Genomic DNA, 19,207 nt, shown 5'->3' with positions numbered 1-19,207 from the left:
AATATTCTCATCATTATTTAATCGGGGCATTGGCCGGGCAAAAAAAAGAAAAGCGCGCAGGCGCGCGGCTACGGCATCGCCAGCCACAGTGTGTGTGTATGTGTGGTGCATTATCCTAAAATGCAACCGATAACCACCCCAGGCACCCCAGCTGCCACACCGATTATCAGAGTACAAAAGAGGAATAGGGAAATCAGGGAGAGACAGAGCGGAAACGAGATAGGAAGGATAGGAAGAGGGTAGAAAGATGAGAGTAAAAATGGGAAAGGAATACGATAGTGATACTTTTGGGGCGCCTTTTTAACCGGGGCGGAGCCGGTGGTATTATCGATAAACGCTAGTACCTAGATCAGTCTAAGAATCTCGTCACCGTGAACTGTCTCCGCTTTAGCCAAGTTATGCTTCCTTGCCCCCGCAAGCCGAACTCTCTCTTTAATCGTATCTCTGCATCTATGCATGTGTGTGTGTGTATACATGTGTAATATATATAACATATCCTCTTGCTTTTTTCATTATCTTTTTTTGCCTTTATTCCTTTATCATACTCTTATTATTTCCTTTTATTAATTACATTTTTTGCACGGAAAAAACCAGAATTTTTTCTTTTATATTGGAATATTATCATGTGTCACAAAAACCCACTCAATTATGATTAGCAATATCATCCTTATCATATTGTTAATATTAATATTATTATATCCTCGATATTATGCTTTTATAAATAGGATGTGTAGGTAAGAGTAGGTAGATAGATATAAAATATGGTAGGCGAATAATCAGGGATAGTGGAAAAGGGAGAAGGGGACACGAAAGGAATGAAAAATAGATAGATAGCGAATGCAAACCGTGATTTCGCAATTCACTCGAATTTTCCTTTCCTTTTCTTTGTTTTAGTTTTTAGAAACAATGATCGCAATTACTGGGGACAAAGACATGTGTATAAGGGGAATTTTTCCTTTCGTCTAATCGCGTGTTATTACTAGATGTGGTTAATTCATCGTTATCAGTAAAACAGTATCGATGACGAAGAAGAATTAGACTTAAGTAAAAACATGAATAAAAATTAACAAAATGCTCGTAAAACACGAGATCGGGCGAATAATCTATCGTCATTCAAACATTTCGTCCATTGGTGCGTCTATCGTTTCGCATTTTTCACATTGTGTGTGTGTGTGTGTGTGTGTGTGTGTGTGTGTGTGTGTGTGTGTGTGTGTGTGTGTGTATGTGTACGCGTGAGAAAAGAAGGAGTGCAATGTGAATCTATAAAATTATACACGGTAATATCATATTATGATAGGATGTATATGCGATCTTTTGTATATCTGGTTGGTCAATCTGTGGTATACTCGTTCAGTGTTAAACACTCAATATCTTATTACATATATCATCCGTCAATCCTATTATTGTACCAAATCCAATCCGAGAGGCTAACATATATAACCATTATTATATGTTAAGTGTCATACGTATCCATGTGCATGCGAGCGTACGTATGCGTGCATGTATACGTATATGCGCGTGTATATGTATGTAGTAATGGAATTAGTGTAGTGTGCGCGCGCATGCGTAGGTATATGAACGGGTAAGTGTGTACATGTGTGTATATGTATGTGTGTAGTTGTGTCGTCTCATTTGGTATGTTATAACAAACAGAAGTCTGATATGCTATTCCGTTATTACAATATCCGTTTTCTCTTTTTTTTTTATTTTTATACCGTATTTGTCTTCATATTCCGGGGGTGCGTGTAAAATACAAATGATTTGCATGTTTTCTTTTTTTTCTCCCCTTTTTCAAATAATCATCCAGAACAGGGGGTGTCTGGGCTCCAGGGACAGGGACCAACTACAGCCCGCACTTACAACTCTTACTAATTAACTAACAGACTAACAATAACAACAAGTCAACACTCAAAATGTGTGCTGTATGTGTTTCATGCATTTGTAAACATTACATTCTACTTCAATCTGTGACTATCATTATCAAATTCATAGTCAGTCATCTTTAAAAACTTCTCTTTCTTTCTTTCTTTTTGTAAAAGAATACAAGAAACAAATTTACTTTTTACATAAAATTTAGAAGAAACAATACACTCTTTTTTATTTCCCTTTCAAAGGGCATAGATTCACTTTAGATATTTGTTTTCAACGATCGATTTTTTTTAAATATAAAAAAGAAACACATTAACAAATAAATATATTATAATTTAGATCCGAGTTTGCTTGGATACTGTCATTGAAAAATTTACTGTACAAGTGGGTTTTCTCTCGATTGTGAGCAATACTCTTTTTTTCCATTTTCCTTTTTCTTATCCAATAGAACCCTGGCATGACTGTAACCAAAACCTAATTTAGGAGACATTCGCAGAACCGTTGCAACTCGTTTCATACTCTCTACTTTCACAAAACTTTGCCTGTGTGACTCTTAATAATAATAGTTTCACTGTACACATTTATAGACCAACAATAGAAGGTCTTGTGGCACGCTTGGCGCGCTCCACGCACAAATACACACACACAGACACATTCCGTCTAAAAACAATTTCTCTCTCTCTTCCTCTCTCTCTCTTTCTTTCTCTCTTTCTTTCTCTCTCTCACACACATTTACTAAATATCGCATTCTCGCCCTGCGCCTTCTGCTTGTCTACACGACCACTACATTTTCTATCTCTTCAAAGTTGAACTTCCGTCTTTTCAATTTCTATCTTTCGTTTATAACTTCTCCGTTTTTCTCCCTCATGCTATTTATTTCGTCCTATCTAACACACATGCTTCGTCACATAGATTCAAAACATCTAGTCATCGCGTAATAAACCGCAGGCTTCCATGAGTTCTCTTAACTAATACAAGCCATCACAATCCCTATGTCAACATCGCTGATCTTCATCACTTGGCAGTAAACAATGTGACAATGCAGTAGTGGTACTTAGATTAGTATTAGTATCATAATAATAATAATAGTACGGGGTGGGTGGGTGGTCACACTCCGATATAATAATTAGTCTCAGTGGCACATCACTGTACATAATCACAATAACAGTGGGCGATGGTGGTGGCGCAGAATATAGTTGCTGCGTATCATTAATATGAAAAAACATTTACAATTATTTGAATTCGATTAAGAGCGATAATAATACAAATGGATGATTTCTTTCCTTCCCTTCATCTCGAGTTCCCCCTCCCCCCCCTCTCTCTCTACGTGTTTCGTCAGTCTGATTTTATTTTAATTTTTTCCCTTATATTTTATGTTTTTTGTTTCTCACTTCGTTTATCATGCATTTGTTCGTGCATATTTTTTTATCACTCACAGGATTGCAGAAGTTAGCTCCACGACTGGTAAGAGTCTTGATACCATTCGTGATCGTCGCCGGAAACACCGCCGAGTGTGCCGGCTCTACCTCCGAAAGCTATGTCACCGCCACCACCACCACTGCCACCATTTACACTCGCCAATCCATATGCATTGCCCAGTGGTTGTTGGGCAAGGGGCTGGTTTCCCCAATTGCTCTGGAAGCGACGCTTAGATTCCCCCTGGTTCTGGTGACCCCCGTCAAATTTTCGTTTACCTGCTGTAAGATATTAAGATGATAAGATCGATAATTATGTGAAAGAAAATCTAAAGCATTAATATTAAATTAAGAAGCACTCCTTTTTACCATTGTACATGACGCTTGTAAAATGTTACATAAAGGAAGATGAAGAAAATTTCGAGAGTTCTTGTGTTAATACATGTGATGTGTTCGTAAAATGTCAATATATACGGACATACTGTGATAATCGCATGAAGTAGTAAAATTAATCTATTAATTCTATTGACTTTACAAAATTGCAAGAATTATAAGTCTTTCAATTAATATGTGATATAAGCATAAAGAGATTCACTAACCTACAGTTTTATTATTATCAAATGGATGGGACTTGGATACCTTGGTGAGAAGGATTGGATGGTTTACTGTAAGATGAATATTACATGAACAATTCATGACATGCATGCGATTATTTGGCAAACTAACTATTATGTATGCACTTTAAAAATCTCAAATGACTAAAAATATCTGTCATTAGCAAATTTGTAAAAACAAAATTGTAACTAAATATCTCCTCAAATAAAATAATTACAAGTATAAGTTTGTTATATAAATAAAAGATTATTCTAGATTCAATATACAAATTGTCTTTTCAAAATAATTAATTGTACCTAATGGTTGTATATGCATTTTGGAAGTGAGGAGATAAACGTTATATAAACATGTCAACGTTACATATATTTCAACATCAGAATATGTTTTTGTATACAAATACAGGAAAGAAATCGATGTATATTGGAAGAAATTTCTATCTTCGATAAAAAAAAATTATCCAGAAAATTATTTTGTTCGAATATTTTTTTATGCATATCGAAACAGTATATCGAAGAAGAGCAAAAATTTACTAAAAAGCAAAAGCAAATATCTAATAAGAGCTTTCTAGCGATGAAAATACTATTTATAGCAATTAGGATGATTTACATGGAATATTATATGCAAAAAAACTGTATAAAATTGTAATTATTACTATTACAACAATATAGTTGTATAAATATATATAAGTAAAAACTTTATGTACATTTGTGAGAACTATCGCGGCGAGATATAATAACAACACTGTTCGACAAGAAAAAACACCAAAACGAAACTGATCATTTTCTATAGGTTTTTGAATGTTGAATCAAAACTGTTTTCTAAATTGCTCCATCATGTTATAATTTTGAGAAATTTGCAATTAAAATTATAAAAAGAACTATTTTTACATATTTTGTCACATTGCAGCTACGACATGTGATATGTTGAAGAAATTTGATTACAAAATTAAATATCTTGTTAGAACTTTCAATTCTCAACAGGAATTTTTAATCGATGATTAAAATGATATGATTAATATGATATTCATTAAACATAGGATCTATTATAGAAAAGTTGTAAGTCACTGATGATTTACCAAATAATTTTCAATTATGTTCATTTAAACTTAGGCCCGGTTTTTCATTTGCTGATTAACTTGCAATTTGGAAGGAGTCGGACAATGTGGTTTTAAGCAGTCGTTTTAACTTGGTTTTAATCATCCCGGTCAAAATTGAATAATGGTATTATTTTACTTTGTATTACCGTTATTAACACAGTTTTTAAGCTAATTATTATATATACATCCAATAAAAAATTTTCATACATAATCATATATCATTGTATAAAATTATGCAAAAATATATAAATATAATTATGCCTAATCCAGTATATAATTATGAGCTTATATAGTACTAACTCATATATAATTATACATAGGTTATATTTTGCAATTGCTTAATACAACTTAACACTAACGTATATATCAGGAATGCATAAAGTGTAGCATTGTACACGATTCAATTAGAACAGAATGTGTACGCCGTGTATGGTTTCGCTTCGTTTAAAAATGTAACTTTTTCTGTCTGTATTGAATGAAAAAAAAAGTAAAAATGCCAGTCACTCACTGTCCTCTAATCTTATTTATAGCCGCCGCGGTTAGTAACACGTAATTATCACTAGAAAACACAAACTTACACAATCGATTAATAGCCTTCGGGCTGAATATGGATGTGTAGTATTATGTCGAGGATTATGGCAATTAGAACGCAACTAGTGTCGCTGTGTACACGAAAGTGTCTAATGGTTTTACAATTGGAAAGCACTCATAAATTCCTCATGATGTATATTTAAATGAATATACATACGTAACAATATATATTTTCATACATATTTTTATGTGACCCATTATAATTTATATATAAATTTATATAATTATAAGATATCCGTTCATCTTGTTATACATGTATAATTGTAAGAGATAAGTACACAGCTTTACCAAGGGATAGCGCGCTTTTCGTTAGAAGAAAACGCCCTATAAAAAGGTATATGTAATCGGATCCCGGAGATTCCTAAACTCTTTCGAAATGTGTTTTCTGGGCCTCAAATGTTTTTTGATTATTTTTTCGTGTATATTTTGAAATGTGATGCTAACCAATAATATTTAACAATAAAACTAGATTAATTATTATTTTTAACTTTCAGACCAGTATATATAATTATACAGGGTGTTCGAAAAGTGTCGGGCTTCTTCAATATTTCGAAAACTAATCATTTTAGAAAGAAATGTTTCAGACAAAAGTTGTAAGGTTTACAAAGATCTATTTACTGGTTTTATCAGTTTAACCTTGGGTGGTGTCGTCAAGATTAGAGATCAAAGTCATATTGATTATTTTAAATGGAAACTCTCATTTTTCATTGCATTTTTGTAGCTCAAAAGCTCTTCAAAACACTACGACAAAATATTTTTTCATTAAGTACTTTTCGCGTTTGAAAGTTACAGTACCATTGGCATTACCCAAGATGTCCGACCGACGGCTAAAACCTTTTGAAATGTCATTCAGGATCATGATTTGGATAAAATTTGTCAAGATCAAGGCCATTGAAAGTTTTTCCTCTTATTTTCATTTTTACGTAAAAATGAATGTTTAGTTCTTAAAAATAAGAACAATTTCCAATGGCTTTGATTTTGACAAATGTCCAGGTCATGATTCTGAACAATATTCAAGAGGTTTTAGTCGTCAATCGGATGCCTTGGGTAATGCTAACGTCGGCGTCAAAGATACTATAACTTTCAAACCTCGTAATTCGAAAAGGACTTCACGAAAAAATATTTTGTTATAGTACTTACAGTGTTTTGAAGAGCTCTTGAGATAAGCTACAAGAATATACGAAAAATGGGGGTTTCCATTTTAAAAAATCGATGTGACCTTGGCCTGACCTTGGTGATGTCACCCAAGGTCAAACTGATAAGACCAGTAAATAGATCTTTTTAAATCTTACAAATTTTGTCTGAAACTTTTCTTTCTAAAATGATTAGTTCTGAAATATTGGAGGGTCTCAACACCCTCTTTAAATTTTCGAACATCCTGTATATAATTATCGAGACACTACCGTGTCTCCAGATATATGTGGATAGACATACATCATATATAGTTCTGTATAATTACATATATAATAGTTTGTATATAATTATGTATGAAACATTTTTTATCAGGCAGCTAATCTTCGCAACTCTGTCATGCATGCGCAAAAAACCTTTGACGGGCAACGGCGCGCTTCCCCTCTTGCCTCTTCAAAACGCTGCCGGCAGCCAATACTTGATAAACTGGGCCGGGCTGTACCTCGAGCGGTCGAAGAGTTTCTCTCGACGTGCTCTTATTTGTACAATTACAAAATTTAATATCTCGACTATTATTGCGAATATCGCTAAACGGTATGGGACTTTTGTGTTCATCTCGATCTCATCTACCTTCCTGTGAGTTATGGCAAAAGTCTCGCTAGATACCCTGTATATACAGGATGTCTTACAATTCATGACCAAAATTGTAATAACATATTCCTAACTTAAAAATAAGATAAAAATCCTAATACCAAAATGTGTGTATGTGTGTATATATGGGGTGCTTCATGAGGAAGGATAAATATCTTGAGAGGTGATAGCATCAATCGTTTTAACAAAAATGTTCATATGAACATGTGTCCTATTTTGAACGGTTTCCGAGATAGGGCGAATTTGGCATGCAATTGCCTCTGTGCCTGCTGCGCAAAATTGTTGGTAAAAAAAAACACTACATAACTTTTTTTAATAATTTATTGTTTAACTAATACATTTTTAAAGTTCTAACAGCAGCAGAGGCAGTACCATCGTAAAAGTCGTAAACATACAGCATATGTGCATATTCGGCATGTGTGAATATGTGTGGCATTTTTGACAACGCTTCTACAACGTTACAAACAACACTAACTGTCGTGTTGATTGTAACATTGAAAATGCTTAACAGGTCACAGCGAAAACAGAAAATAAACAGCGACGCCAAAAGAAGTAAGTGAACTAAAAGAAGTGGCAATATTGCATGCCAAATTCGTTCTATCTCGGAAACCGTTCGAAATAGGACACATGTTCATATGAATATTTTTGCTTAAAATGATCGATACTATCACCTCCCAAGATATTGACCCTACCTCGTGAAACACCCTGTAAATATGTATGGACACCTTCGGTAATGTTAATGCCGACGATACTGTAACTTTCAAGCATTATTACTCGAAAAGTACTTCATGAAAATATATTTTATTATAGTGTTTTGGAAAGCTCTCGAGGTGTGCTACAAGAATATGTAATAAAAAATGGGGGATTCCATTAAAAAAATTTATGTTGACCTTGACTTGACCTTGGTGGTGCCCCCTATCCAAAATTCGTTATTTCCACTTTTTTTCCCCCCCAAAAACCTATAACTTTCATTGTTTGTGCAAACGAGCTTAAATGCTTTAACTTATTGCCATAAAAGTTACCACATTTGTTTGAAAATCGTTTTTGTAAAATATTTCGTCCCTATTTCTATCAATTTAACGAAAATAGAATTGTCGAGCAGTACGTGGCATCACCATTAGACGAAGCGAGTTAAATTTTTCTTAAATTTAAAAAACCACATAGAAGACATAGAATTAAAAGATTTTTCAGTTATATCTAAGGAAATAATTTTTTTAAGCGAGCTAAAGATTCCAAAATAAAAGTATAATACGTTTTTGTGAGATGTTTATCTCCGAATAAATAAAACATATAACTTATCTATCGCTGTAGGACCGTACCGAATATGCCTTTTTTTTGCGGCAATAATTTAAAATGCCGCTAGATTAGCAATTTATCGGATTAAAATGTCGCTAGATTATTAGCAATTTATCGGATTAAGATTTTAGGCAGAAACTGTTTTTATCATGCCCTGTAATTTCCGACAACAATCTATATAATCAATTTGTAAAAAAGCAATTGTTGCTATCAAATTGCTCAACTGTTAGTGGCAATAAAAATCGGTAATCCAATAGGCAAAATCAAGTGTCGTTTTCTACAAAACTGAAGGCAACTTAAAGGAAGCAGTTTCAAGAGAACTGACAACAACTTGCAGGCAACTTGTTATCCGGATATTTATATGAAATCATCAATAACCTAATTCACAACTTTTCCGCAATAGATCCCATATTCTACGAATATTTTATTATTCATAGCTGACATTAAAAAATCCTTTTGAAGACTAAAAGTTCCAATAACATATTTAATTTTGATTGCAATAAAACTTTTCCAACACGCCAGATATCATAGTTATAATATAACAAAATACGTGAAAATAGCTTTTCTGCAACTTTAATTGCAGATTTCTCAAAATTGTGGCGTGATGAACCAATTCGGAAAACAGATTCAATTTCAGTAAAAATTCAATTTCCAAAAAACTATTTTAAAATAACTAATCTTGTTCCGATATTCGAGAAAGTAATTTTTTGTTAAATAGTATAGCGCTACAATAATCAAGCAATACTATCAGCTTATGCTGTAATATTAAAAGTAAATTACGTCTAAAACTATACGTCATGTTTCAACACGTTATAAATAACTTATATTATTTTTAATTAAAAGTTTATTGCTTATATTAATCCGCAAAATCAAATTAAAATAATAAAATAATGTAAAGTTCTGAATCTCTCTCTTTCTCTATCTCTCTCTCTTTCGCTCTCTTCCTAATATTTAAGCGATTAATTATTTTCTACTAAATTATTAATATCATGTATTTTTTTAAAAATCTTTAAAAATAATGTCTTAGTAACTTCATCATTAGAATTTTCACACAATGAGAACAACAATACAACGATATTGGTACGAACTCTCACACAGATCGTAATAATTAACGATGGTAAAATGTGCGCGTGCTTGTGTATGTATGTATATGGCATATGTGGTGAATGTGATTTGTGTAATTAAGAATTAAATGTAAACAGTGTAAAAGACGATTTATTGTGGAGATACAGACCATCCTCACCTGGTAAACTTCCCTTGGCGCGGACCCCCCCACGAGCGGCCAGCCGCTGGACCCCACGGGCCCCTGAAGCTGCGGGGTTGCGTCCCCCCCTGACTGGCCCACGGGCTTGCGGGCCACCGATTCGGCCACGTGGCACTACTCCACGGCCACGACCAGCCTACCCAAATAACATACCCAAATTGTTACCCCATAATTGTACAATAATTTGCATTACATTTAATTTTCTTTTTTTTTCTTAATATTTTTATGTCTCTTCTGCTTTATATCTAATTTAGTTATGTACAGTATATCACGCAGTAGACCCTTAAAAATGTAGCAGTAATAAAAAACAATAGAATTAGTCTATATATCGCTGAATGATCAAGAGTTTTTCCAATACATATATGTGCATTTTATTCGTAATGCTCATATTTGGAGCGTAGACGTACATACAAGGCTTTTATATATACGTATACATCCATGACGACATAGCATGAAAAAGAGACGAATAAATAACAGAGAGAAGGGAAACAAGAAAGTTATGGAGAAGGAGAGACAGTGACAGAATGAGAAAGGAAGAAAAAAGAAAAACGAGAGAACGTGGCAGAAGATGTTAATCACCTATAACCAAATTTTTACTAACCACGTTTTTACATACAGCAGTAGGAGTTAGCAGAGTTATCCAATGTAGTAAAGCGAAAAGCGAACTGATTGGTTGGCGTAGGAACTTTTAAGCGACACAAGCTATTGAACTGGCAGCTAAAACAAAATTCAACCAAAAGGCGTATTATATAAATAAGCAGCGCAGCATTGTTAAGCGTTAAAACAAATGTGATTTAAGCGTAAGCTATGGTTTTATATACATGGATATAAGGACGGTGGGAGGCTAAAGCGAGAACTGCAAAACATGTTCACTGGTGCTATATACGGGGGACGAATCCTCTCTATTCCGTCATCTATCTCCGTGGTCTTTATCATACCTACGCATAATTCAGTGTACAAGTAATAAAATATTATTAATAAAGTATTACTAATCGTCACGTGACACATATACGATAAATCATTTGTAAATATATTACTGATTTGAAAAGTTTGAATGACGTTTATCATTCCTTAGTTCCAATACTGCTGTTTATAATTTGCGACGAACTTTTCCTCCTGCTTAATAAAAATAAAATTGGCATATTGAATTGATTTATTTTTTTGAAGTCAAAGCGATGTATGTATATGTTACATAGTTACATATATCGGATATACAGAGTGACAATAACTATATACCTCTCGTAAAAAAATTTGAAGAAATATTTGTGAATATTTGTGAAGAAACTACCAGTCAACAAACTATATATGCGCTATATACAGCATCTGGTAATAATTGAATTATCTCTTGCAAGCAGTAGAGCGAATTAAATTAAATAGAAAAATCTTCTATCATTTTGCAAGTTTGACAATAATTAATTTTTTAATAATTATTCCAGGTAGGTAGAGGATTTTTCTATCCAATTTAACCCTTTACTGTCCACAAGAAGTAATTCAGTTATTACCAGACACTCTGTATATAGCGCATAACATAGTTTGATTGATTGTTTCTTCAAATACAGGAGTTTCTTCAAATACATCATAGGAATACGAAAATTAATCTAAATTTTTTCCTGGAAGAAATTCAATTAAAGAATCCGATGCATGCAACGTTATTATTTACACAAATAGTTACGTTTAATAGTACAGAATACAGAAAAAAAAATTCAATCACAAGTTACAAAAGAATAAACTCCATTTTGTTCTGTATTCTCATCTGTATTTGTAATTTAAATTAACTTTTTTTTACTTCAAAGAAATTTATAAAATGAATATTTGTGTCTTTTTTTTTTAAATAAGAGATTCGATAATTCTACTTAAAGCGAAGATGTCTACAATGACAATCTGATGGTAAAAATTTGTGAAAGAAAAAGTGGAAATTGAAGTGTAAAAGAAACATGATATGTGAATATTGAATCGTGCGGATGCAGCAAAATAAAAATAATAAATTGTAATTTATAGGTACCGAAAAATTGGAACAGACTAAAACACTTCCTCAGGAGGCAAACGGAATCATCGAATATAATCGAGATTACGTCCAAAATAAATAATAAAGCAAAATTAATGTTAGAAAAAGGCTCAAGTTAATGCGAAAACAATTCGAAAAAGATTCTCGTTTGTCTATCTCTCCTCGAAAGCAACGGGGCTAACTACATCGTGCTATATGATGACATCATATAGCACGGGGAATATAGTAACATCAAATAATACATATAAGAAACCTGAGTGCGCATGTCATGTGTTATCGCAATAGCAAGGCACTGCCAAGAGAAAAAGTTGATCGCAATATAAAAATATAATAAAAATGAAACAATAAAGTAAATTTTTTTCGCGCAGGGTGCCCATACGCTCCCTTTTGTCATGTTTGGATAACCCTGTAACTTGACATAAAAAAAGTGTAACATCATATCCGAGCCACGAGACGCAACGTTGCTCTAAGAAAAAAAAAAAAACAAATTACTCGTACATGGAGACTGTAATATACAAAGAACGACGATGAGATATATAAAAAGTCCTGTACACTGCTTTCTGCCTACATCTGGAATTCTCCTGAAGCTGCGCTAGAATAATAATGAAGGTGGAATAGTGTTAAGTGATCCTGCAACACTGTAAAATGTGCGATCTTCTTCCTTGAGAGGACTTATATAAATATGTGGATATTTATCTTCAAGTTTCTATTTTTTAATCCGCATGTTTTTCCCTTTTCTCTTTATTCTCTTTATGTTTTTTAATTTAAATTGCTTTTCCCGGCTATATCTTGGTTGAAAATTTGGAATGGGTCTACCATGGCTCAGATATGATTTGCAAGCAATTTGAAAGTGGCAATGTGTTCGGATTACAAGGTCTAATCTTAGTAATATCGAAGCTTTGATGTTAGTACAGTATAGATTCATAGGGTCTATATAAATATAATACCATTCATAGTACGCTCTTAACTGCATTCTTTCCTGCTCTCTTTACCTTTCTCCCCTTCCCCCTTTTCTCACACACACATCTTGGATTTATTAAAATTTTATAGTTCAGATAAATACTATACTGTGCATTTAAAATTATAAAATCAGGATTATATTAAGATGTCTTCCTGCGAGTTAATAATGATTATAGTAAAAAATAGCGCATACCTAATTAGCCAGCGTTAATTTACACGCTCAGAGAAGACAGAGAAAATATATGACAGATGTTGATCTGGATGAAAAATTGGAGAGAAGTACGAAATATATTAGGAGAATCCGTGAACACTGTGCCACAGTCAAACTACTGCTAGTATAAAAACAAGTAATAATGATTTCAGGAACGAAAACGACTTTTTAGAACCATTAAAAAGGCGACCCACCGGTTGAGGCTGCCTGCCTCTCCCTCTGGCAGGCGGCGGAGGCGGCGCATAATCGAAATAGTAATCTTCATATCGATAATAGTCATCGTAATAGGGATCACTGTAGCCACCTCGATAATCCCCATAACCGTAATAGTCGTAATCATAATCTATAAAAACACACATTACAAATAGACCCAAATTTAGCCACGATATCCAATTGACAACTTACTGAGATATAATATAATACTATTTCAATATTATAAGAAAGGCATGCCGGGAAAAGATAATTTGGAAAATGCCAATATACAATAGAAATAAAAGAGAAAGAAAAACAAAAATAAATTTAATCGTATATCGAGAATAAAATATTTGTGTGGAAAATATGATTTCGATAAAAAAAAAGAAAATTGTAAAAACACTCAGTATATACAAATATCATACAAAACTGCGTAATGATTACCCTACCACCATCACATTTCCTGAGATAAAAAATTGTAAGGCCATTCAAAAATTTCACATTTATCCCAGATAAAAAATGTTACTGAAATGTAAAATAATTCTATGAAAAAAATAAATACAAAATATCTAAAATATTAATTAACAAATATAAAAAAATAACTTAATTCTCTCAACAATAAAATGTAATTTATATGCGCATAATCTTATCATTTCTAATTTTTTAAATTCTATAAAGTCATTTAGATTAGACGTTTTTAAAAACAAAGGAAAAATATGAATATCTACAATTTAGAAAATATTTGAAACAGTACATTATAAAGAAAAAAGTTTCTATAAATTTCATTAGAAAAGATTAATTTTCGATGACCTCACAATGTGTACTTAAATTGGGCATTAACATAAAAAGGAAGAAAATACACAGGACTACGTATGATACTTTACAACTGTTGCATTCATCATTCATCACGGCTTACCTATTTCCTGGAGAGCTGTAAACAGATTTTGAACTGATGATGCATTGTACTAGGTATACGAGGTTCACATACGCTCACATATATACAAATGAATGAAAAAAAAAATTATATAAAAATTATCCTTGGCGATGCATATGATATTCTATGTACTACCAGAAAATAATTCTCACTGAGGCACCAAACAAAAGTACAAAACAAATGAGAAAATATACATGCAATTATTTTTTTGTTAAAAAAAGAAACAGATATCACAGGAAGTGGCAGTGGTAAGGCAACAAGGTGTTCATATTACACAAAATGCTAAGCACACATCTAACATACATATATGTATTCATATACATATGTGTGTGCGTGTGTAATAATATAGTACAGATTAACAATATATACTCGTGAAAAACATAATTCATTGTTTTTACGTAATTAAATAAAATTGTTCAAGAAAATTAAAGAATGCCTTTATTATCTCAAAACTAGACACAGATCAGACATAATAAATAAATTACAAGTAAATAAATTTATACTTTTCATTTTATGATTTAATAATATATCTGAATAAAATCTCTAATTATAATCTTATTAAACAATTTGCATTTAAGTATTCTTAAAAAGCAAAAACAATTTATATCGTAATATAATACGTTTCACATAATTTTTATATAAAAATAATTTATCAATATATGTGTATATATATTATAATATTTACATACACATATAAAAAGATTAGTATTCTCAAAAAATATATAAAAAAGTTAAATCAAATAATATATAATTATGCCTAGATTTTTTACGTCGATTTATCAGTCTTATATCGGATTTATAGCAATAAATAATATAAACTGTAATAAACTGTAATAAAAGAATCAAAAATGATTTTGATTAAGAAAAAGATTCCGATCGAAAAACTATAATGTAATATGGAAATCAGAAAGTATTTTTTATTCACACGTTCAAAATAACTTATCATGCGCGTAAGCCAAGGTATATGTAATGAGATAGTAAAAAATTCCCAAAAGCATGCAAATGTTTATGTAATTATTTTGAAAAAAAAAATATATATATATATATTTTTAGTGTCCGTCAAAAATCTCGGGGCACCTAAATAATTTTTGAATGGTTCAAGAATTTAAAATTTATAGAGATACAATGGGATCATAAAATCTATTATTTAACTTCGAAAATATCCACCTTATCGCTTATTTCTATGCTATTCCTATCGCTGTTCTTGTCGCTGTTGTCTTACATTGGGAGCTTTCCAGCAAGACACAAATTGACAGAAGAGTCATTCTGTCCTTGTTCGATAATCAGTAAGAAATAAAGAATGACTCTTGTGTCAATTTGTACTTCTGCTGGAAAACTTCCATAGTATCTAGGGCTTAACACCCCCGAGAGGAAGCGTTGGAAGAGAGGGGTTAGAAAATCTTAAATGGAATGTGGGGTCGAATGAGGACTCGTTTGAAAGTGCTTTCCAGGACGAATACAACGCGGAATGACCGAGGTCTCTACGATTTTTTTCGTAGAATTATAACAATTTAAACATTGTTATGGAGATTTTGCGGTAGCGAGGACCCACGGTGAGGACGTGAGGAAGATAAGACTTCGCGCGGACACGCGTTCCTGAGTGGATGGAAGTGCATGACGGAGAGTGCGCAGTGTGTGAATGCGTGCGTGTGCGTGCGCGTGCGAGACACAGGCAAAGGTCAGGACCCCACGGTTTAACACTTCTGCGGTATTTAATGACCAAGTGAGCCAAATGATCATAATTATGCGAAAAAAATCATAAAGACCTCGATCACCCCACGTTGTTTTCGTCTCGCAAGTCCTTTCAAACGAGACCATATGCCATTTAAGATTTTCCGGCATCCTTCTTCCGGGCCCCATCTCCCGGTGTTTTCGAGGTTAAATAATGGATTTTATGATCGTATTGTATCCCTATAAATTTCAATCTTATATATCGAACCATTTAGAAGTTACTTAGGTGTCCCGGAACTTTTGGCAGACACTATACGTATACAGGATCACAAAAAGATCAAGCCATTGGATTATCTCGAAAACATGACGTTTTCGAAAAAATTTTCAAGCAAAAATAGAATATCAAATTAATAACATGTGGTGATATTATAAATCCGACTATGCGACCTCTGTGTGATGCACCTTGGATAACGCTAACGCCTGTGATGGTATTTAAACTTTAGCAGCAGATATGTCGAAGTTTTTAGCCAAATGAAATCTAATTATACTGTTTTGAAAAAGTCGATGTTGACTACAAGAATTCAATAAGATGTTTCAATAAGATGAATTTAATAAGAATTTAAACAATAAAAATTAGGGGTTCCCATTTAAAAAATTTGAATGTGACGTATATTTCAAGCTGATATTGGTCAAATTAATATCATCATATAATGGGTAACTTGGTATCCTACTTTTGTATGAAAATTTTTTTCTGAAAACATCTTTCTGAGATAATTTACTGTCCCGACCTTTTTGCGATATCTCATATATATATGTATGTATATACATATATATATGTGTATATACAATATATAACCATTTAATATACTAAATATTTTTAATCTGAAATAAATTAAACAAAAAGTTATAAAAATAAAAAAAAAATTTATGCATAACATAAAAATTATATGTATATATAAGTATATCTTCTCATAAATTTATGTACACTTAGCAAATGAACTATGAACATACGTATTAATTCATATGTGATATTTTACAATTTTTAACAGCAAAACTTCTATAGTCTCAATAAAATTATAATTATTAATGTTTTTTATAATTATTAATTTGTTAATGCTTTCTTCACATGTAAAATATTAATCACAATCTTAATATATTACATAGCTTTAATAACTATAATTTTAGTACATGATATACTAAATATGTGGTGCCAGCATAATAATTCAATAGTGATACTAAGAGAAATAATTAACATTTAAATGAAAATTATTATCTGAGAACAATAAAATTATATAAGCATATATATCAATATATATTAATGTGATATAAATTATTGAAATTTTTATTAGCACGAAAATCAAAGTTGCTGTTCTGTTAGGGCGCTGTCGAAAAATACATGAACCAACGCAGCAAAAAGTAAAAAAAAGAACTCAAATTGGTACTAACCATAATCGCCTCGTCCCATCTGTCCACGCATACTTGCACCAGTACCCCGAGGTCCCTGTGAGGGCCCACGAACTGGCATTGGACCTCCCATCATGCTCGGATGAGACGGAGATCCACTGTAAAAGGGAAAATTATATAACGTCTTTAATTTATAAATAAATGAAATAAAATAATTTAAAGTAATTTAAAGTGAAATATAATGACACACAAATGATACGGATTAATTAAAAATAAAATATCAATAACTTACCCGCCTCTGCCTTGTAACATTTGCATCATTCGTCTTTCCCTGGCACGCAGCATCTCTTCCTTCTTCTTTTTATCGGATGGTGGTTTTGCCAATGAAACTTCTATGTGCGATCCACCCATTTCTTTACCATTTAATTCGTTCATTGCCTTAAGAAAATACATTACATATATTTAAAATAAATTTTTATTAGAGATTATTAAACGGAATATAATTTGATACATTTTTTACCTTAACAGCATTATCTCTATCTTCAAAGTGTATAAATGCATAATCCTTGATTTTTTTCACTCGTTCAATTTTGCCATATTGTTCAAAGCTTTCCTTCAGTTTTTCTTCAGAACAATCTTGCGTCAAATTTCGTACGTAAAGCACACGTACCTAAAACAAAACAATTTTATCATTTTTTTTAACACGCAAGAATCGAAGACAATGATAAAAATAATTAAATTTGATTGTATTACGAGTCATTTACTTTGGACATGGTTTGTTCGTCTGGCTCTTCTTGAGGGTCGGCCCAATCAACAATAATATCACATCCCCAAACTTTAATACGTCCAGTGCTTAACCTTCGCTTGGCTAAGGAAGCTGCTTTGTGAGATTCGTATTCCAAAAAGCAAAAACCTCTATTCTTCTTTTTGTCATCTGGTGAACTGTAGATAATCACCTCTGTCAGGCCAGCTATATGTCAAAAAAAATCATACAAAAAAGCAGATAAGATTTATTCGAACTTTATACGATACTCGTAAAAATGATCAGAATTGTTACTATATAATAAAAAATAGAAATAATATTCAAAATAAAATATAAATTCAAGCAGCTATTATAATTTTATATGCGATATTTGCCGTGAGCGAGAGATTTGCACTCTATGTTTCAAATAATTATAATAATTATTTTGCCTATCTGGAACGTTTTTAAATTTACAATATTCATATTAAATTATACATTATAATAATCATTTTATCATACAGAAAATAATTATCATAGATCATTTATATTAATTATTAACAACATTACATATTCGCATACGTAAAAATATCGTTACAAAAATTGGTTATCGTATATAATTTTTTATTTTTTCAGATTATAATTCCATATCTATATTGCGCTTTATATGCAGCGTAAGAATACCATTTAAGAATAAAAAATTAAATAAAGACAAAATTGAAGAGAAAAAATATATTACAATTACATTAATGTGTCTCCGACATTAATTAATCTGTACGATTCCTAAAACATTTATACGTATCTTCATATAACAAAAAATTACATTATATCATTTATTAAGTCTTTTCTAGACATTGTTAATGTTTCTATTTCATAAATTATGAATTTTGTTTATTTATATTTGCACGTTTAAAAACAAACACACTTAACATTTAAAAAAAGAAGAAAACAAGCTTAAAAAATGAATTTATTAAGTAAAATATCTTTGATAAAAAAATTATTCGAGGATTAAATATAAAAGAAATAAAAGAAACATTACTTCAACAAATGCTCACAATCTATGTCAAAATAAAATTTCAAATAAAAAAACTACAGAAAATCAGGATTAAAAGAACAGAAAAAATAGACACTATTAATAGCTACAAAGAGAGAGACTGCAAGCT

General features: G+C 31.9%; 1 protein-coding gene across 11 annotated transcripts in view; it reads right to left on the bottom strand.

Annotated features, from left to right (window-relative positions):
- Positions 1 to 2,557: 2,557 nt before the first annotated feature.
- Positions 2,558 to 19,207, bottom strand: part of Syp (synaptotagmin binding cytoplasmic RNA interacting protein) — a 31,755-nt gene continuing 15,105 nt past the window's right edge. For 5 of the 11 annotated variants that reach the window (XM_018458951.1, XM_018458950.1, XM_018458949.1 and 2 more), the window contains exons 6-13: positions 18,070 to 18,275; positions 17,826 to 17,975; positions 17,598 to 17,743; positions 17,348 to 17,463; positions 14,213 to 14,227; positions 13,299 to 13,447; positions 9,899 to 10,064; positions 2,558 to 3,566 (exon numbers count right to left, since the gene is read on the bottom strand). In XM_018458951.1, the coding sequence (XP_018314453.1) occupies positions 3,319 to 3,566; positions 9,899 to 10,064; positions 13,299 to 13,447; positions 14,213 to 14,227; positions 17,348 to 17,463; positions 17,598 to 17,743; positions 17,826 to 17,975; positions 18,070 to 18,275 (1,196 nt within the window). In that variant the 3' untranslated portion in view covers positions 2,558 to 3,318. The remainder of the gene's footprint in view (positions 3,567 to 9,898; positions 10,065 to 13,298; positions 13,448 to 14,212; positions 14,228 to 17,347; positions 17,464 to 17,597; positions 17,744 to 17,825; positions 17,976 to 18,069; positions 18,276 to 19,207) is intronic. The other 6 variants (XM_018458959.1, XM_018458958.1, XM_018458954.1 and 3 more) reach the window with 5 other exon arrangements.

The sequence above is a fragment of the Mycetomoellerius zeteki genome, unplaced genomic scaffold (genome assembly GCF_001594055.1).
Source record: "Mycetomoellerius zeteki isolate Tzet28-1 unplaced genomic scaffold, Tzet1.0 scaffold79, whole genome shotgun sequence".
NCBI classification, from domain to species: Eukaryota; Metazoa; Arthropoda; class Insecta; order Hymenoptera; family Formicidae; genus Mycetomoellerius; species Mycetomoellerius zeteki.
The sequence above is the reverse complement of the archived record's forward strand: the minus strand, read 5'-3'. Positions and strand labels throughout refer to the sequence as shown.